This window comes from Aethina tumida, chromosome 6, assembly GCF_024364675.1.
Source record: "Aethina tumida isolate Nest 87 chromosome 6, icAetTumi1.1, whole genome shotgun sequence".
NCBI classification, from domain to species: Eukaryota; Metazoa; Arthropoda; class Insecta; order Coleoptera; family Nitidulidae; genus Aethina; species Aethina tumida.
Window position 1 is genome coordinate 11,582,942 of NC_065440.1, and position 20,968 is coordinate 11,603,909.

A 20,968-nucleotide genomic window follows, 5' to 3' on the forward strand; every position below is an offset into this window, starting at 1 on the left:
TTGGTAGACGAAAAAGGGCCCCCCCTTACTAAAAATGTCCGACATAAACAAACCGGTGGATATGTTCGACGAACAATACGTGATATGTCGCGTTTGTCTCACCGTTATCGACAACTACGATTACAAACTGCTCGACGACACTTTCGAGGCGGACAAGAAAGTTACGATTCGGGATGTCATGCACATTTGCCTTCCAGAAATGGTAAATTTAATGATTTAATAATAAGTCAGTACAATTCTAATCAAATTGTTGCAGGACTCCTACGTTACCGCACAACCGGTGGTTTGCGATGAATGCCTGAAATTAATGACCAGTTTCTATGAATTCAAGACCAAGTATTTGGAAACCGAGACCAAAATTAAGAATTACATCGTCAAAAACAATTTGTTGGATTACAATCGAGTGAACTTGAACTGTGTAATAAGAGATGTGTGTGCTAATAATAAAATTATCAGTAATTCTGTTGTTGTTAATGGGAGGAGTGACACTAATGGGATTGTCACTGAAAGTATCACACTCCAACCTGTTTTTGACAGGTAAATTAAGTGTACTCATTAATTACACGCATCCAAACCCGCTTTTTTTGTCCCCATTATTTTCTATGTTGTGTTATTAGGGGCTGATTATATTTATAGAAATTGTTACCTTTATAAGTGTGATTGTTTTTTTAAAATGGTAAGTTAGATGCGATGCCGTGGAAGCCAGATAAACTTAACACGTTGTTCCAGCAACTATTCGTGCATCCAGCAGGTGCGCATGATCCCGTTGACCGGTCCGGAGGCTCTGCTCAGCTGCCGCAACTGCCCGTTCGTCTCGACCGACACGAACACAATGAGCACGCACCGCTGCATGAAAAACGAAATGTTCACCTGCACCATGTGCGCCTTCACGACGCCGGAACGGGAGTTGCTGAGGTCGCACGTGCAGGTCGCCCACGGCGGCCACACCGAAGTTAAAAAGTACCAGTGCTCGAACTGCGACTTCTTCGGGTTCAGTTCGGCGTCGCTGAAACGACACAAGCGGACCTCGCACAACGGTAATAGTAGTTGTGGCACTGATGTTGGTAACTGCGCATGCTCAGTGGTGTCGCGAGTAATAAGCTTCATCACTGCGCATGCGCAATGGCTATGTGGTGACGTCGATTTGTTGTTGCAGGCGTACAACAGCTTTTGAAGTGCCCCAAATGCCAATTCCAAACGACCAGCCCCCGATTAATGTTACGTCACAACGCCACCCACACGCCGACAATCCTCAAATGTGATTTGTGCAGTTACGAAACGAAAGACAGGAGCAATTTCAAGAAGCACACGTTCATCCACAACCGTGACAGCAAACCTGTAAAATGTAACTTTTGTTCGTACCAGTGCATTTCGCCCTACCAGATCAAGAGGCACTTGAAAAGGGCTCACGCCATTCTGAACGCCCCAGTCGAAAAGATGTGCTCGAAAGTGGAGGGCGAGGAGCAACGGTGGATCGGTCATTCCAGTCAATAAGTTTTGCTATTTATTTTTTAGTTGGATCTGTGATTTTGTCTCGTATTTATTAAATTATTCCAAACGAGTCGGGCCGTTTTATTATGCAAGGAATAATAAAATTACAAAAAAATAGTTATAGTACAAGTATTCTGAACGAACTGAACAATTTATTATGTGACAAGAAAATTTAACAATAAAATTAGTGAGAAGAAACAGTTATAACACAAGAATTTCGAATAATTTAGCAATTTTAGTGTAAAAACAACGATTAGAAGAACAACATTATAAAAAAATACTTATAATACAAGTATTTCAAATAATTTAAGCAATTTTATTGTGATTCTAGGAGATTAAATAATAAAATTAGAACAAAATACTTTTAATTTCAAATATTAACCTAAACTATACAAAAAACGCCTTATTAAAAAAACGCACGGCGCACCACAAATATCGAAATCCGCATCAGTCCTTATAAAACGAAACACTTAATTATGATTACTAGGAACACTCCATTGTCGCCCACGAGTTAGAGTTTTCATTAAAACTAGGAATTTGACTATTTGAACTTTCTTCTGTTGCGGAGGTGCTTGGCTGATTTTGGTCATTGGAAGGCACATTTTCTTGTTGGTTTGCTTCTTCCCAGTTGATTTTGAAGCGGGTTACTCGAGGTTCAGACGCCAAAATATTCCTCGTAACCTAAAAGGTGATCAATTATCAAGTGTTGTTGATGAAAACAGTTAAATATAGAATAAATATTTTAAAAAACAGGTCAGTTACCAACATAATGAATGCAAAAAACCCCAATACAAACCTTATCGAACTGAGGTGGACTCGGGGGGTTCTCCTTCAGTTCCGGATCGCTGTACTCGTTGTTAATGAAGTAGCCGACCCTGATGAACTCCTGCGACCTGTACGAGCACGTCAACAACACCACCGTGACGCCGATAGCGTCGTTCTCCGGTATCCTGCTCACGTTCGGAGGGTCTGCCTGAAAACAACACAATGTACATTGATTCTAGCCACAAAACCGACCGTGTACTTGGAAGACGAACATGTGTTTGCCCTCGGGAATGGGGCCGACGAACACGGAATCCAAAACCTGGTCGTACTCCTCGCTTTCGGCCGACCCGACGTAGATCATCTTCCACTCCAAATCTACGAAACAACACAGTTAATGACGGGCCCCGGGCGGGTCGTTGGTACGTACCTTCTTTCAGCTCCTCGATGCACTCGAACGTGATCTCGAACTGGAACGGGTTGAGGAACTGGCTGGGGTTGTCCATTACGGTTATATTGCACAGTTGTACCTTTGCCATTGTTACGGTTGGTTGTTTGACACGGCTGGACGCGAAACGGTTGACAGATCTGTTGTTGGATTTTATCACAGTGTAATGCGGTTTTTTTTGCGAGAAAAACACACGAAAGCGTTGGTAAAAAATAACGACTCACTATTTTAGGCGGTAAGAAATATTGGATGCTTTGCCAACCCCCTTGTCAAAGTTGCAGGCGTACCAACATTGATTTTTGACTACTGGTCTCCGTTTTTAATCACAAGTTTGCTTATTTGTTAATTTGTTTTAATGAAACTCGTTTTTAGAGGTTGTTATTTTTAACATTTATCACGTAACACAAAATACATAAGTAAAATAAAATATATAAAAATAAACTAAAAAGTTTGGCCGCAGGTGGCGCCTCCAGTATGTTTATTACTAATTTTTAAAACTAAACCTAAAAACAAACAATGAATATTGTTTCAAAATATATTTATATTTATTTATGATTAAACAGTGATTTAAATTATTATTATTCCTAGTTTTTGTGGCACACTGTATTATATTCAATGGAAATCAACTTATAATTTAATTGTCAACAATCAACTTGGACAAAATAAACCAACAAGAAAATGTGCCCTCCAACAAAAATTCTGACTCATAGACGACAATTGCGTGTTCCTGGTAATCATAAATAGGTAAGTGTTTTTTTTATAAGGACTGAAGCGGTTTGGGTTAATATGTGAAATTATTTTATTCAATTTTTTTTATTTAATATCCTATAATCATAATAAAATTGTTAAATCATAATAGTTATATTATAAGTACATGTGTGTGTTTCCCTCTGATTTATTATTAAACTTTCTCATTCAATTCAAGATGAAACACAGATCTAACTAAAAAATAAATCCTAATTCCTTGACTGGAATGTTTTTATGTACTGCGCATGAGCATTGGTGCAGTTGTTACCGTACAGTATGATTGCGCATGCGCAGTTCCTATGCTATTATGACTAGTTACCGTTATGCGTTTGTGTCGTTTCACCTGTTCAAACACTGGTGCTTTGTTGCTTCCTTGAATCCCAACAAAATTGTTTAAATCATTGAATGTATTCAATCATTATATGTATATTTCTGTAATTAAGTTGTTGTTTCCAAAATAGGTATGCCTGTGACACCATTGCGCATGCGCAAAACTAATGCGCAGTAATGAAATTGATTTTGCACAACATGCCTGCGCATGTGCAGGTTCTGTAATGTCTTGTTACATTTCACAGCTTTCTTGTCACGGTTGTGGATGAACGTGTCCTCTTTGAAATTGCTCCAACCTGTTATTTCCCATTCATATTTGATATATTTAAAATAATTTTTGAAATTCGCACCGTATGTGGTAAATGTGTTTTTATTGAGATATTAATCTCCTCCAAACAAAATTTGTACTAATATAGTGCAATTATGAGAAAAACAAAACAAGATCAGCTTTAAAATTATATTAAACTAAAAGTACATGTTATAAATTGTATAATTATGATCAATTTGAACTATTTTTTGTTGTATCAGGTCATTGATTGAGTCAATTCCTTATTACTTCTTTGCAGACATATTTATTCCGTGTCATAATTTGTTTAAAACCCTCCGGACACTCCACTTTTACCTTGATCAACGTTTCACACGCAGCACCTAAAGTACATGTTAATTAAATGTTAAACAATTAGTTAAATGTGTTACTATAATGAAAATTTAAGCAATTTACTATTTATATATTTATATTATTAATATTTCTTACCATAAATGAATATAGCTAAAAAACAATATAACAAACATTGAACAGAGAATTTCATCTTCATGGTGTTAATGCGCACTATATTTTATGATACGTGGTAAATAAGTTTATTATCTTACAGGTCAAATAATACGTAAATTTTGTTTACAAAATACTATACTAACGTCAGAACTTTTGGACCACCCTCATAAAAAATAAACAAAAACGTTTTTATAGAAACTGCAGTTTTTTGTCATCGGCAATAATGTTTTTTTTTACTTTTAACACAGCGTTGGTTACAATTTCTGTATCTGGTGTAAATAGCAACCAAAATAATTTGTATCTACTTGTCGAAAAATGCCTGGAAATCAAATTTTTGATATTGATAGAGTAAGAATAATCGCCTTACATCAACAGGGTTGGCCAAATCATCGAATTTCAACGACCCTTGCCATACCAAGATCATCTGTGATCAGAATAGTGCGATTATTCCCAGAGAGTGGAAATGTGCATAGAAGACCATCCAAGAGTAACAAATTCAAGGAAGATTTACTTAGATAGTTTTAGAACTGTTTTAATTTTATATGGTATTGCTTAGAAAGTTTCAGAACTGTCCTAATTTTATTCAGAATTGCTCCTGAAGTTTCAGAACTGACTTAATTTTATAAGGAATTGCTTAGAAAGTTTCAGAACTGTCTTAATTTTATATAGAATTGATTAGAAAGTTTCAGAACTATCTTAATTATATATAGAATTGTTTAGAAAGTTTCAGAACTGTCTTAATTTTATGCAGAATTGCTTACAAAATTTCATTTTGACTTAATTTTATAAGAATTTGCTTAGAAAGTTTCAGAACTGTCCTAATTTTATTCAGAATTGCTCCTGAAGTTTCAGAACTGACTTAATTTTATAAGGAATTGCTTAGAAAGTTTCAGAACTGTCTTAATTTTATATAGAATTGATTAGAAAGTTTCAGAACTATCTTAATTTTATATAGAATTGTTTAGAAAGTTTCAGAACTGTCTTAATTTTATGCAGAATTGCTTACAAAATTTCATTTTGTCTTAATTTTATAAGAATTTGCTTAGAAAGTTTCAGAACTGTCTTAATTTTATATAGAATTGCTTAGAAAGTTTCAGAACAGTCTTAATTTTATGCAGAATTGCTTAGAAAGTTTCAGAACTGTCTTAATTTTATTCAGAATTACTCCGGAAGTTTCAGAACTGACTTAATTTTATAAGGATTTACTTAGAAAGTTTCAGGACTGTCTTAATTTTATATAGAATTGTTTAGAAAGTTTCAGAACTGCCCTAATTTTATATAGAATTGATTATAAAGCTTCAGAATTATCTTAATTTTATATAGAATTGTTCAGAAAGTTTCAGAACTGTCTTAATTTTATGCAGAATTGCTTAGAAAGTTTCAGAACTGTCTTAATTTTATTCAGAATTGCTCCGGAAGTTTTAGAACTGAATTGATTTTATTAGGAATTGCTTAGAAAGTTTCAGAACTATCTTAATTTTATGCAGAATTGCTTAGGAAGTTTCAGAATTATCTTAATTTTATTCAGAACTGTTTAGGAAGTTTCAGAACTGTCTTAGTTTTATTCAGAATTGCTCCGGAAGTTTTAGAACTGACTTAATTTTATTCAAAATTGCTCCGGAAGTTTCAGTACGGACTTAATTTTATAAGGAATTGCTTAGAAAGTTTCAGAACTGCCCTAATTTTATATAGAATTGATTATAAAGCTTCAGAATTATCTTAATTTTATATAGAATTGTTCAGAAAGTTTCAGAACTGTCTTAATTTTATGCAGAATTGATTATAAAGCTTCAGAATTATCTTAATTTTATATAGAATTGTTCAGAAAGTTTCAGAACTGTCTTAATTTTATGCAGAATTGATTAGAAAGCTTCAGAATTATCTTAATTTTATATAGAATTGGTTAGAAAGTTTCAGAACTGATTTAATTTTATTAAGAATTGCTTCGGAAGTTTCAGAACTGACTTAATTTTATTAGGTATTGATTAGAAAGTTTCAGAACTGTCTTAATTTTATGCAGAATTGCTTAGAAAGTTTCAGAACTATCTTAATTTTATTCAGAATTGCTCCGGAAGTTTTAGGACTGAATTAATTTTATTAGGAATTGTTTAGAAAGTTTCAGATCTATCTTAATTTTATGCAGAATTGCTTAGGAAGTTTCAGAATTATCTTAATTTTATTCAGAACTGTTTAGGAAGTTTCAGAACTGTCTTTATTTTCTACGGAACTGCTTATTAAGTTCTAGATATGTCTTATTGAATTGCGTAGATATACACATAGACAAAATTTCAAATACAATTTCATTATAACTCCAAAGGCATTGTATAAGTCTTTTCTAACGTCTTAAAGTAAAGAAAGATTATTTAGACAATAAACACTCTCATTTAAATTTGAATTCCTAAAATATTTTTAGAGGCAATTAAAATTTACTACATTATATTCCCACAAACATTATTCTTGACTCTGATAGTTTCATGTTTTAGTAATTTAGCTAAAAAATCTGTTAACAACATTTAATTAAAAAATTATTACTCTAAGATAGTTTTATAGGTTCTTTAGAAGGTCTACAAGTAAAGACAGAATGTTTAAACTATAAATACTCTCATATAAAATTGAATTTATAATATATATTTAGAAGAAATTAAAACTTATTACAATTATTACTATAAACATTATTCTTAACTTTAGTAGTTTCATGTTTTAATAATTTAGCTAAAAATTTAATGCAAAAAGTATTACTCTAAGGTTGTTTTATAGATTCTTTAGAATGTCTTCAAGTCTCCAGAACTGACTTAATCTTATAAGGAACTGCTTAGAAAGTTTCAGAACAGTCTTAATTTTATACAGAATTTCTCTGGAAGTTTCAGAACTGACTTATTCTTATACAGAATTGCTTAGAAAGTTTCAGAACTGTCTTAATTTTATATAGAATTGTTTAGAAAGTTTCAGAACTATCTTAATTTTATAAAGAACTGCTTATGAAGTTTCAGAATTATCTTAATTTTATTCAGAACTGTTTTATACAGAGCCATACCTAAATGATTTGTGATCAGAATAATGTGATTATTCCCAGGAAGTAGAAATGTGCATAGAAGACCATAGAGGACATCCAAGAGTAATAAATAGCCAATTTTGAACGACACAACCCTAACGTCACTATCCCAGCTGTAAGAACACAGTTTAGAATAACCTAAAATAGATTGATTTCTGCACCTACAAACCGACGACGACTTGCTGATGTTAATTTAAGATTTAGACAACCATAAAGACTGCCTAGACTTACTGGGCTTGTCTGCTTGTAAAAATTTTTATTGGAGCCAATTAAATCACGTCCCAAAGGTAAAGGATTAAAGAAATATTGAAAATGACTTAAAATTGGACATAAAAATGGATATTAATTTATTATTTCATTATTTTGCACCTCATCAAATGTACATAAATCATAGAAATGACCTGTGAACCACTGAATCAGTGGCGCTGATAACATACTAGTTTGGCAAAGATCACAATGGTTAGTACGTCTTTAAATCAAGATGAGATACGTTGTGGTAATTTACTGTCTTTGTTCACTCGTTTATGGTAAGGAATTTTAATTAATTCACCCAGTAAACTACATGTTGGGTCTGGTCAGTTTGTAGGTGTTCACTGAATTGCAGTTATTCAGATGGTATATTCACTTGTGAAAAAAATATTACATATTCCTATACAAATGGCCAATATAACATCACAGTGAATCACTGGTCACTTACAGAAGTCTACTTCTCTGAAGATGAGTTTAATGAGTGTTCCAAACATAGTAAAGTCCTGAACTATGATGACCTACTCGCATATAGGCGCAAAAGTGAGTGTCGATTGTTGTTGACTATCAGACTGTGTGTTTTTGTTTTAGGGTATGTAATTAAGGTTTGCGAAAAATGCAAGAGAGATGAAGTACGGGTCTGTTCTAATCGGTGTTATTGTAAAAAAAGATTTAATTTTCATAATTGATTGAAATTAATTGAAGTATATAATATGAATAAAATACGACATGAGTTTACACTTACACCCCATTATATATATATATATATATAAGGATTGCTGAATATTTAATATGTATGAATTAATGTATCATCCCAGTAAATGAGTTTTACCATTCATTTTAAATGAAAATAACGCTCATATTCAATTCAATTGTGATAAAACATATATGGTGTTCCACTGAAAATAAAGTTATTGATGTTCAAAATGCACAAAATTAAGCGTAGATAACGAACACCTTGTATAAAATTTAGGAATATTAATAATGGCTCCTTATAGGACAGTCCTTAGTTAAGGTGAGTAGCAAAAATGAAATTTCCAGACCATCAATTTGTTAAAATTTATTGAAAACAATTAATCGAACTCGAGTTAAATCTAGAACATTATATTTGCAATAACATGTAAAGCATAAGAATTCAAAAATATACAGCATTTTCCATTTAAATAAACGGCGAAACAGAAAATGAAGTTTTGTTCAGAAAAATTAAGAAAACTTCTAATGATTATATTAGATAATCACCCTGTATATTAGTGTGATTTGAACAAAACGTCAATAATTATTTTCTGACAGTGTTTAAAATACAAAAATATAAATTTAACAGGTAATATTTGGGTTTATATATGTCTATATTTTATTTCGAACATCACCTCAGAAAAAGTTTTTGTATTCTTCTCAAAACTATGTATATTATGTGAACATCTTAAGTTTAGAATGAGCTCTTCTCATTTGTAGAATTAACCAAATATTGTTTGAATTCAATATGCTTTTAATCTTAGGCTTAAATCTGTGTATTCCAGATATGTATTTTAGATTGTACCAACTTAAAATAGAAATGCTTAATAGCACAGAGGAAATATATGTATAGATGATTCACCCTGTATGTATTTAGCATGGGTCACCCTATTCTAAACTACACACACCGTCAAAACTCTTGGACATCCTAATATTTTTGGGAATAAACGAGAATAACATGTTATAATTAACTGTACATAATTTGTTGCTTTATTACAAAGGTTTTTAGCATCTTTGTTTGTTTGGTTTAGTGTAACACTGGTAGAAAGAAAAATAAAAAAACTATAACCAAAAAAGTGTAAGAAATTTGTAAATTTGCCAAATAATGTACTTTGAAGAAACACGTAGATACTCTAATACTCTGAATGTCTTCCTCCGTTCTGAAGTAGTAAATTAATCCTCCGTGGCATTGAAAGAATTAAATTATTGATGTCTTCTTGTGAAATATTGGTCAATTTGTCTTGAATCGCTACAATTAGCTCCTGAGGAGTCGTGGGTGAATTTAGCCTCCTTGCTTGACCTAGCATATCCCACATGTGCTCGATCGGATTCATATCTGGATAGTTCGATGGCCTATTCAATCTTTTGTACATTTGCTTCTTCTAGCGCATTCTGTATACTTCTTGGGCGGTGGGGTCTAACATTATCGGCCATAAAATGAAATTTTCTGCCATTTCTATATGTATACGACTGATTCATATATTAAGAGGGAACATCTGCTTCCAAAATGTTGTCAGACCAATTATTCAATTTATGAGACTAGAAGCAAATGTACAAAGATTGAATTGGCCATCGAACTATCCAGATCTGAATCCCATCGAGCACATGTGGGATCTGTTAAGTCAAGCAAGGAAACCAAATTCACCCACAACTCCTCAGGAGCTAATTGTAACGATTCAAGACAAATTGACCAATATTTCACAAGAAGACATCAATAATTTAATTCTTTCAATGCCACGGAGGATTAATTTACTGCTTCAGAACGGAGGAAAACATACAGAGTATTAGAGTATCTACGTGTTTCTTCAAAGTACATTATTTGGCAAATTTACAAATTTCTTACACTTTTTTGGTTCTAGTTTCTTTTTATTTTTCTTTCTACCAGTGTTACACTAAACCAAACAAACTAATATGCTAAAAACCTTTGTAATAAAACAACAAATTATGTACAATTAATTATAACATGTTATTCTCTTTTATTCCCAAAAATATTAGGGTGTCCAAGAGTTTTGACGGTGTGTGTAGTTTAGAATAGGGTGATCCGTACTAAATACATACAGGGTGATTCATCTATACATATATTTCGTCTGTGCTATTAGATATATTCTATTTTAAGTTGGTACAATCTGAAATACATATCGGGGATACACAGATTTAAGCCTAAGATTAAAAGCATATTGAATTCAAACAATATTTGGTTAATTCTACAAATGAGAAGTGCTCATTCTAAACTTAAGATGTTCACATAATATACATAGTTTTGAGAAGAATACAAAAACCTTTTCTGAGGTGATATCGAAATAAAATATAGACATATATACACCCAAATATTACCTGTTAAATTTATATTTTTGTATTTTAAACACTGTCAGAAAATAATTATTGACGTTTTCTTCAAATCACACTAATATACAGGGTGATTATCTAATTTAATCGTTAGAAGTTTTCTTAATTCTTCTGAACAAAACCTCATTTTCTGTTTCGTCGTTTATTTAAATGGAAAATGATGTATATTTTTGAATTCTTATACTTTACATGTTATTGCAAATATAATGTTTTAGATTTAACTCGAGTTCGATTAATTGTTTTCAATAAATTTTAATAAATTGATGGTCTGGAAATTTCATTTTTGCTACTCACCTTAACCAAGGACTGTCCTATAAGGAGCCATTATTAGTATTCCTAAATTTTATACAAGACGTTCGTTATCTCCGCTAAATTTTGTGCATTTTGAACATCAATAACTTTATTTTCAGTGGAACATCATACATGTTTTGTCATAATTGAATTGAATATGAACGTTATTTTCATTTGAAAAGAATGATAAAACTTCTTTACTGGGATGATACATTAGTTCATACATATTAAATATTGAACAATCCTTATATATAATGGGGTGTAAGTGTAAACTAATGTCGTGTTTTATTCATATTATATACTTCAATTAATATCAATCAATTATGAAAATTAAATCTTTTTTTACAGTAACACTGGTTACGACAGATCCGTACTTCATCCCTGTTGCATTTGGAGCAACGTTGTTTAAATATATACCCTAAAACAAAAACACAGTCTGATAATCAACAACAATCAAACACTCACTTTTGCGCCTATATAGATTATCAAAGTAATCATAGTCCTGGACTTCGTCAGAACATTCATGATACTCATATTCAGTTAAGTAGCTCTCATCCTGTTCCTCGTATTGGTCTTCTAAATCTATATAATCATCTAAACTTCCCCAGTAATTAATCATCAATCTATATTTCATTTCTTTATACAGATTATTTGGACGATTTAAACAATCATCTTCATCATTTTCTAATGAATCACTGCAACCCATCAAACACCTACAATCTGACCAGACCCAACATGTAGTTTACTGGGTGAATTAATTGAAATTCCTTACCATAAACGAGTGAACAAATGCAATAAGTTAGCACAACGTATTTCATCTTGATTTAAAGACGCACTAACCAATGTGATCTTTGCCAAACTAGTCTGTTATCAGCGCCACTGACTCAGTGGTTCACAGGTCATTTCTATAATTAAAGTACATTGAGGTGCACATTAGTGAACTAATATCCTTTTTTATGTTCAATTTTAAGTCGTTTTCAATATGATTGTTGATGTTTTTTTATTTTACATGTTATTGCAAATAAACTGTTCTAGATTTAGCTCTAAGTTTTCGAGTTATTTATTGTTTTCAAGAAATTTTAACACATTGATGAGTGGAAATTTGATTTTTGTTATCTTAACTAAAGACTGTCCTATGAGGAGCTATTATTAGTACTCCCTAATTTTATATTGTAAGTGTAAACTAATAAATTTGTACATGTCGTGTTTTATTCAAATTATTTACTTCAATTAATTTCAATCAATTTTGAAATTTAACTGTTTTTTTACAATGACACTTATTAAGACAGATCTGTACTTCATCTCTCTTGCATCTGGAGCAAACTTTAATTATACTCCCTAAAACAAAAACACACAGTTTGATAGTCAGCAACAATCAAACACTCACTTTTGCGCCTATATACGAGTAGGTCATCATAGTAGAAGACTTTGTTGTGCTTGGCACATTCATTAAACTCAGGTTCAGTGTAATAGGTTTCTGTAATTGTCCAGCGATACTCTGTGATTTTATATTGGCCGTCTGTATAGGAATATGTATTATTATTTACACAAGTGTATCTACCATCTGAATAACTGCAACTCTGTGAACACCTACAAACTAACCAGACCCAACATGTAGTTTATTGGGTGAATTAATTAAAATTAATTCCTTACCATAAACGAGTGAACAAATACAATAAATTAGCACAACGTATTTCATCTTGATTTCAAGACACACTAACCACTGTGATCTCTGCCAAATTATTTATTATCACCGCCTCTGATTCGGTGGTTCACAGGTCATTTTTATAATTAAACTACAACAAAGATATAAAAATGCAGTTTCACTGAAACGCAATTGTTAATAATTTTAGATTGGTACATGCTCCTAATGGAAATTGGGGGAAAACAAACTCAAAGCAATGATTAAAATTATATTAAATTAAAGGTACATTTGATGTGGTGCTCAATAGTGAAGTTATAAGTGAATATCCATTTTTATGTCCTATTTTAAATTATTTTCAATATTTTTTTAATTCCTTACATTTCGGACATGATCTGATCCACTCTAATAAAATTACATATAAAACATAAAAGATGTCATTTATGTTTTTAATATTTCTTGCCATAAATGATTAGAGTAAAAAACAATATAACAAACATCGTACATCGAATTTCATCATCATGGTGTTAATGCGTATTATATTTTATGATATATGGTATATAAGTTTTTTATCTGTGACCCATAGGTCAAATCATACGTGAAATTGGTTTTCAAGGTATATATATTTTAGAATAGAGTGATCCTTGCTAAATACTTACAGGGTGGATTTTATGTTGGCACAATCTGGAATACATATACATATACATACACCAGTATTAATTCAAATTATATTGAGATAAAACAACAGTTCGTTAATTCTATAAATGAGAAGCATTTACTCTAAACCTGACATGTCCACATAATATACACACAAAGTCGAAACTTTTGGACCCCCACGTAAAAACTAATATCAATATAAAGTTTTTATTTTATTTTTATGCAAAAATGTTCCATAATGTTTCGTTACTTTTGAAACAATATTGATTACAATTTCTTAGTCTGGTATAAATAGCGACCTACTTGTTGAAAAATATCTGTAAATCAAGTTTCTGATTTTAATAGAGCAACAATAATCGCCTTACATCAGCAGGGTTGGTCAACCAGATTATATGTCATCAGAATAGTTTGATTATTCAAAGAAAGTGGAAATGTACATAGTCTGATTTCTGCACCTACAATCCCACGACGACTTGCTGAAGTTAATTTAAGATCCAGACGACCAAAAGGTTATTCGACCAATTATTCAACCCATGAAACACGAACTGGGAGATAATTTCAATTTTATGGACGATAATGTTCGACACCACTGTACCAGAAATGTTCGAAATGCGTTAGAAGAAGGAAATGTGCAAAGTCAGAATTGGCCCACAAACTTGCCATATATGAATCCGGTTGATCACGTGTGAGATATGCTAGGTCAAGCAGTTTTAAGGAGACTAAATTCATCCTCACTCCTCAGGAGCTAACTGCAGCAATAATTTAATTCTTTCAATGCCACGGAGGATTAATTTACTGCTTCAGAACATAAGAAGACATACAGAGTATAATTGAATTAAAACAATATTTGGTTAATTCTACAAATGAGAAGTGCTTATTCTAAACTTAAAATGTTCACATAATATACATAGTAATAAAATATAGACATATATAAACTCAAATATTACTTGATAAATTTATATATTTGTATTTTAAACACTGTCAGAATATAATTATTGACATTTTCATCAAATCACACTAATATACAGGGTGATTATCTAATTTAATCATTAAAAGTTTTCTTAACACTTTGAACATAGTCTCATTTTCTGATTTGCCATTTATTTAATTGTAACATGCTGTATATTTTTGAATTTTTATATTTTACATTTTTTTTGCTAATATAATGTTCTAGAATTAACTCCAAGTTTTCGAGTTATTAATAGTTTTCAAGAAATTTTAACAGATTGGTGGTCTGGAAATTGTATTTTTGTTACCTTAATCAAGGATTATCCTGTAAGGAGCCATTATTAGTACTCCTAAATTTTATACAGGGTGTTCGTTATATACGTTTAATTTTGTGCATTTTGGACATCATTAACTTTATTTGTTTTATCATAATTGAATTGAATATGAGAGTTATTTTCCCTTGAAAAGAATGATAAAACTTATTTACTGGCATGATACATTAACTCATACATATTAAATATTAAGCTTTCCTTATATATAATGGGGTGTAAGTATAAATTAGTCAATCTATATTTTTTATTCATATTATAGACTTCAATTAATTTTACCAATTAGGTAAAACAATTTTTCTTTTACAATAACACGTGTCACGACAGACCCGTACTTCATCTCTCCTGCATTTGGCGCAAATTATATTCCCTAAAACAAAAACACACAGTCTAATAGTCAGCAACAATCAAACACTCACTTTTGCGCCTATATACGAGTAGGTCATCATAGTAGAAGACTTTGTTATGTTTGGCACATTCATTAAACTCATGTTCGGTGAAATAGGTTTCTGTAATTCTCCAGCGATACTCTGTGATTTTATATTGGCCGTCTGTATAGGAATATGTATTATTATTTACACAAGTATATCTACCATCTGAATAACTGCAACTCTGTGAACACCTACAAACTAACCAGACCCAACATGTAGTTTATTGGGTGAATTAATTAAAATTAATTCCTTACCATAAACGAGTGAACAAATACAATAAATTAGCACAACGTATTTCATCTTGATTTCAAGACACACTAACCACTGTGATCTCTGCCAAATTATTTATTATCACCGCCTCTGATTCGGTGGTTCACAGGTCATTTTATAATTAAACTACAACAAAGATATAAAAATGCAGTTTCACTGAAACGCAATTATTAATAATTTTAGATTGGTACATGCTCCTAATGAAAATTGAGGGAAAACAAACTCAAAGCAATGATTAAAATTATATTAAATTAAAGGTACATTTGATGTGGTGCTCAATAGTGAAGTTATAAGTGAATATCCATTTTTGTCCTATTTTAAATTATTTTCAATATTTTTTTAATTCCTTACATTTCGGACATGATCTGATCTACTCTAATAAAATTACATATAAAACATAAATGATGTTATTTATGTTTTTAATATTTCTTGCCATAAATGATTAGAGTAAAAAACAATATAACAAACATCGTACATCGAATTTCACCATCATGGTGTTAAGGCGCATTATATTTTATGATACATGGTAAATAAGTTTTTTATCTGTGACCCATAGGTCAAATCATACGTGAAATTGGTTTTCAAGGTATATATATTTTAGAATAGAGTGATCCTTGCTAAATACTTACAGGGTGGTTTTTATGTTGGCACAATCTGGAATACATATAGGGGATACACCAGTATTAATTAAAATTATATTGAGATAAAACAACAGTTCGTTAATTCTATAAATGAGAAGTATTTACTCTAAACCTGACATGTCCCCATAATATACACACAAAGTCGAAACTTTTGGAGCCCCACGTAAAATAGGAGCAAAAACTAATATCAATATAAAGTTTTTATTTTATTTTTATGCAAAAATGTTCCATAATGTTTCGTTACTTTGTAACAACATTGATTACAATTTCTTAGTCTGGTATAAATAGCGACCTACTTGTCGAAAAATATCTGGAAATCAAGTTTCTGATTTTGATAGAGCAAGAATAATCTCGCCTTTCATCAACAGGGTTGGTCAACCAGAATATTTGTCATCAGAATAGTTTGATTATTCAAAGAAAGTGCAAAAGTACATAGTTTGATTTCTGCACCTACAATCCCACGACGACTTGCTGAGGTTAATTTAAGATCCAGACGACCAAAAGGTTATCCGACCAATTATTCAATCCATGAAACACGAACTGGGAGATAATTTCAATTTTATGGACGATAATGTTCGACACCACTGTACAAGAAATGTTCGAAATGCATTAGAAGAAGTAAATGTGCAAAGACTGAATTGGCCAACAAACTTGACAGATATAAATCCGGTTAATCACGTGTGAGATATGCTAGATCAAGCAGTTTTAAGGAGACTAAATTCACCCACAATTCCTCAAGAGCTAACTGCAGCAATAATTTAATTTTTTCAATGCCACGGAGGATTAATTTATTGCTTTAGAAAAGAGGAAGACATACAGAATATTACAGTATCTACGTGTTTCTTTAAAGTACATTATTATGCAAATATACAAATTTCTTAAACAGTTTTGGTTCTAGTTTCTTTTTATTTTTCTTTCTTCCAGTGTTTCGCTCAACCAAACAAACAAATATGCTAAAAACCTTTGTAATAAAACAACAAATTATGTACAATTAATTATAACATGTTATTCTCTTTTATTCCTAAAAATATTAGGGTGTCCAAGAGTTTTGACCGTGTATGTCTAGTTTAGAATAGGGTGATTTGTGCTAAATACCTACAGGATGATTTATCTATACATATATTTTGTCTGTGCTATTAGGAATTTCTATTTTAAGTTGGTACAATCTGAAATTTTAACAGATTGGTGGTCTGGAAATTGTATTTTTGTTTTCTTAACCAAGGATTGTCCTGTGAGGAGCCATTATTAGTACTCCTAAATTTTATACAGGGTGTTCGTTATATACGTTTAATTTTGTGCATTTTGGACATCATTAACTTTATTTGTTTTATCATAATTGAATTGAATATGAGAGTTACTTTCAGTTTGAAAAGAATGATAAAATATATTTACTGGGATGATACATCAACTCAGACATATTAAATATTCAGCTTTCCTTATATATAATGGGGTGTAAGTATAAATTAATCAATCCTAATTTTTTATTCATATTATATACTTCAATTAATTCTACCATTTAGGTAAATCAACTTTTTTTCTACAAAAACACTTTCCACAACAGATCCGTACTTCATCTCTTTTGCATTTTCCGCAAATCTTAACCACACTCCCTAAAAACAAAAACACACAGTCTGATAGTCAGCAACAATCAAACACTCACTTTTGCGCCTATATACGAATAGGTCATCATAGTAGAAGACTTTGTTGTGTTTGGCACATTCGTTAAACTCAGCTTCAGTATAGTAGGTTTCTGTAATTATCCAGCGATACTTTGTGATTTTATATTGGCTCTCTGTATACGAATACGTATTGTTATATACACAAGTGTATGTACCATCTGAATAATTGCAACTCAGTGAACACCTACAAACTAACCAGACCCAACATGTAGTTTATTGGGTGAATTAATTAAAATTCCTTACCATAAACGAGTGAACAAATACAATAAATTAGCACAACGTATTTCATCTTGATTTCAAGACACACTAACCACTGTGATCTTTGCCAAATTATTTATTATCATCGCCTCTGATTCGGTGGTTCACAGGTCATTTTTATAATTAAATTACAACAAAGATATAAAAATGCAGTTTCACTGAAACGCAATTGTTAATAATTTTAGATTGGTACATGCTCCTAATGAAAATTGGGGGAAAACAAACTCAAAGCAATGATTAAAATTATATTAAATTAAAGGTACATTTGATGTGGTGCTCAATAGTGAAGTTATAAGTTAATATCCATTTTTATGTCCTATTTTAAATTATTTTCCATATTTTTTTAATTCCTTACATTTCAGACATGATCTGATCTACTCTAATAAAATTACATATAAAACATAAAAGATGTTATTTATGTTTTTAATATTTCTTGCCATAAATGATTAGAGTAAAAAACAATATAACAAACATCGTACATCGAATTTCACCATCATGGTGTTAAGGCGCATTATATTTTATGATACATGGTAAATAAGTTTTTTATCTGTGACCCATAGGTCAAATTATACGTGAAATTGGTTTTCAAGGTATATATATTTTAGAATAGAGTGATCCTTGCTAAATACTTACAGGGTGGATTTTATGTTGGCACAATCTGGAATACATATAGGGGATACACCAGTATTAATTAAAATTATATTGAGATAAAACAACAGTTCGTTAATTCTATAAATGAGACGCATTTACTCTAAACCTGACATGTCCCCATAATATACACACAAAGTCGAAACTTTTGGACCCCCACGTAAAAACTAATATCAATATAAAGTTTTTATTTTATTTTTATGCAAAAATGTTCCATAATGTTTCGTTACTTTTGAAACAATATTGATTACAATTTCTTAGTCTGGTATAAATAGCGACCTACTTGTTGAAAAATATCTGGAAATCAAGTTTCTGATTTTAATAGAGCAACAATAATCGCCTTACATCAACAGGGTTGGTCAACCAGATTATATGTCATCAGAATAGTTTGATTATTCAAAGAAAGTGGAAATGTACATAGTCTAATTTCTGCACCTACAATCCCACGACGACTTGCTGAAGTTAATTTAAGCTCCAGACGACCAAAAGGTTATTCGACCAATTATTCAACCCATGAAACAAGAACTGGGAGAAAATTTCAATTTTATGTACGATATTGCTCGACACCATCGGACAAGAAATGTCCGAAATGTATTAAAAGAAGTAAATATGCAAAGTCTGAATTGGCCCACAAACTTGCCATATATGAATCCGGTTGATCACGTGTGGGATATGCTATGTCAAGCAGTTTTAACGAGAATAAATTCACCCACAAATTTCTTACACATTTTTAGTTCTAGTTTCTTATTATTTTTCTTTCTTCCAGTGTTTCGCTCAACCAAACAAACAAATATTCTAAAAACCTTTTTAATAAAACAACTAATTATTTACAATTGATTATAACATGTTATTCTCTTTTATTCCCAAAAATATTAGGGTGCCCAAGAGTTTTGACGGCGTGTGTAGTTTAGAATAGGATGATCCATGCCAAAAACATACAGGGTGATTCATCTATACATATATTTCGTCTCTGCTATTAAGCATTTTTATTTTAAGTTGGTACAATCTAAAATACATATTTGGGATTCACAGATTTAAGCCTAAAATTAAAAGCATATTGAATTAAAACAATATTTTGTTTATTCTACAAATGAGAAGTGCCCATTCTAAATTTAATATACATGTTTTTGATAAGAATACAAAAACTTTTTCTGAAATGATATTTGAAATAAAATATAAACATATTTAAACCCAAACACTACTTGATAAATTTATATATTTTCATTTTAAACACTGTCAGAAAATAATTATTGACCTTTTCTTCAAATCACCCAAATATACGGGTGAATTACCTAATTTAATCATTAGAAGTTTTCTTAATATTTTGAACAAAATCTCATTTTTTTGATATACCGTGTATTTGAATGAAACTGTATATATTTGAATTTATATTCTACATGTATATTGTATATAAACTGGCTATACCATGTTGTATATTTAGCTCTAAAATTTCGAGTTATGAATTTTTTGCAAGAAATTTTAACAGATTGATAGTCTGGAAATTTAATTTCTGCTACTCACCTTAACCAAGGACTGTCCTATGATGAGCCATTATTAATATTCCTAAATTTTATACAGGTTGTTCGTTATCTACATTCCATTTTGTACATTTTGAACATCAATAACTTCTTTTTTCAGTGGAACACCATATATGTTTTATCATAATTTCATTGAATATGAACGTTATTTTTAATTAAAACAATGATAAAAAAATTATTTATTGGAATGATACATTAACTCATACATATTGAGCTTTCCTTATTTATAATATAGTGTAAGTGTAAATTAATAAATCTATATTTTCTATTCATATTATATACTTCAATTAATTCTACCAATAGGTAAAACAACTTTTCTTTGACAATAACACTTATCACGACAGACCCGTATTTCATCACTCTTGCATTTGGGACACTCTACTAAAACAAAAATACACAGTCTGAAAGTTAGCAAACAAAATAAATTTAATCAAAACCATGTTTTACCTTTTCTTATTACGACCGCAGACAACGCGGACATAAGTGCAAACATCAGAAGCACAAGTAACTGGAGACGCATTGTTCACTTGGTGTGATCTGAATGCGACACGTATCGCAATTTTAATGCAGTTCAGTCGTCCTGACCATTTGTTTATCTGTAACTATATAGTTTAATTGACTTTACTGGCCTTTTACGCAGCTGGAGATAAATGTCAAAATTGTTGCACCTCGAGGAGATGCTATGGCATGCCAAGTTTTATTTCACTGTT

At 31.2% G+C, this 20,968-nt stretch overlaps 3 protein-coding genes and 3 long non-coding RNA genes across 11 annotated transcripts; 2 read left to right on the plus strand and 4 right to left on the minus strand.

The window, feature by feature from the left end:
• The first annotated feature begins 34 nt into the window (after positions 1–34).
• LOC109604084 (zinc finger protein 64) lies at positions 35–1,561 on the plus strand. The gene is made up of 4 exons (XM_020020617.2): positions 35–202; positions 257–537; positions 730–1,037; positions 1,157–1,561. Exons 1-4 carry the CDS (start codon positions 35–37, stop codon positions 1,492–1,494), a joined length of 1,095 nt encoding a protein of 364 aa, XP_019876176.1. The 3' UTR covers positions 1,495–1,561.
• A 278-nt stretch (positions 1,562–1,839) lies between these two features.
• On the minus strand, positions 1,840–2,956 carry LOC109604085 (histone chaperone asf1). The gene is made up of 4 exons (XM_020020619.2): positions 2,684–2,956; positions 2,516–2,631; positions 2,288–2,464; positions 1,840–2,172 (listed from the first exon to the last, which is right to left on the minus strand). The coding sequence occupies exons 1-4, from the start codon at positions 2,790–2,792 to the stop codon at positions 1,975–1,977; spliced, it is 600 nt and encodes a 199-aa protein (XP_019876178.1). The 5' UTR covers positions 2,793–2,956; the 3' UTR covers positions 1,840–1,974.
• Positions 2,957–4,221: 1,265 nt separating this feature from the next.
• LOC126265946 (uncharacterized) lies at positions 4,222–4,907 on the minus strand. The gene is made up of 2 exons (XR_007548422.1): positions 4,533–4,907; positions 4,222–4,426 (listed from the first exon to the last, which is right to left on the minus strand). It is a non-coding gene; the product is annotated as an uncharacterized LOC126265946 (long non-coding RNA).
• A 2,954-nt stretch (positions 4,908–7,861) lies between these two features.
• On the plus strand, positions 7,862–8,592 carry LOC126265947 (uncharacterized). Its single transcript, XR_007548423.1, has 3 exons — positions 7,862–8,129; positions 8,182–8,391; positions 8,440–8,592. It is a non-coding gene; the product is annotated as an uncharacterized LOC126265947 (long non-coding RNA).
• A 2,898-nt stretch (positions 8,593–11,490) lies between these two features.
• On the minus strand, positions 11,491–20,451 carry LOC109604082 (uncharacterized). Of its 6 annotated transcripts, none has more exons than XR_007548419.1 (5): positions 20,242–20,451; positions 18,706–18,730; positions 18,058–18,230; positions 17,796–18,005; positions 11,491–11,635 (listed from the first exon to the last, which is right to left on the minus strand). XR_007548419.1 is itself a non-coding variant. In XM_049968887.1 (3 exons), the coding sequence occupies exons 1-3, from the start codon at positions 18,101–18,103 to the stop codon at positions 11,535–11,537; spliced, it is 402 nt and encodes a 133-aa protein (XP_049824844.1). In that variant the 5' UTR covers positions 18,104–18,165; the 3' UTR covers positions 11,491–11,534. The 6 variants fall into 6 exon arrangements, 4 of the variants coding, with proteins under 4 accessions (XP_049824844.1, XP_049824846.1, XP_049824845.1 ...); XR_002191999.2 differs by lacking the exon at positions 11,491–11,635 and adding an exon at positions 17,666–17,745; XM_049968887.1 differs by lacking the exons at positions 17,796–18,005; positions 18,706–18,730; positions 20,242–20,451 and adding an exon at positions 11,683–11,937 and having other exon boundaries at positions 18,058–18,165.
• Positions 20,452–20,478: 27 nt separating this feature from the next.
• On the minus strand, positions 20,479–20,928 carry LOC126265944 (uncharacterized). The gene is made up of 2 exons (XR_007548420.1): positions 20,706–20,928; positions 20,479–20,636 (listed from the first exon to the last, which is right to left on the minus strand). It is a non-coding gene; the product is annotated as an uncharacterized LOC126265944 (long non-coding RNA).
• Between the last annotated feature and the right edge of the window lie 40 nt (positions 20,929–20,968).

Excerpts from the sequence above, each read along its gene's own strand:
- LOC109604084 (XM_020020617.2), top strand. The coding sequence starts at position 35 with ATGTCCGACATAAACAAACCGGTGGATATGTTCGACGAACAATACGTG. Across the intron at positions 203-256 it reads ACATTTGCCTTCCAGAAATG|GACTCCTACGTTACCGCACA; the intron begins GTAAATTTAATG and ends AAATTGTTGCAG. Across the intron at positions 1,038-1,156 it reads CAAGCGGACCTCGCACAACG|GCGTACAACAGCTTTTGAAG; the intron begins GTAATAGTAGTT and ends TTGTTGTTGCAG.
- LOC109604085 (XM_020020619.2), bottom strand. The coding sequence starts at position 2,792 with ATGGCAAAGGTACAACTGTGCAATATAACCGTAATGGACAACCCCAGC. Across the intron at positions 2,632-2,683 it reads CATCGAGGAGCTGAAAGAAG|ATTTGGAGTGGAAGATGATC; the intron begins GTACGTACCAAC and ends GTTGTTTCGTAG. Across the intron at positions 2,465-2,515 it reads AACACATGTTCGTCTTCCAA|GCAGACCCTCCGAACGTGAG; the intron begins GTACACGGTCGG and ends TGTTGTTTTCAG.
- LOC109604082 (XM_049968887.1), bottom strand. The coding sequence starts at position 18,103 with ATGAAATACGTTGTGCTAATTTATTGTATTTGTTCACTCGTTTATG. Across the intron at positions 11,938-18,057 it reads TATTTGTTCACTCGTTTATG|ATTGTAGGTGTTTGATGGGT; the intron begins GTAAGGAATTTT and ends GGGTCTGGTCAG. Across the intron at positions 11,636-11,682 it reads TAATCTATATAGGCGCAAAA|GGTATATATTTAAACAACGT; the intron begins GTGAGTGTTTGA and ends TTTTTGTTTTAG.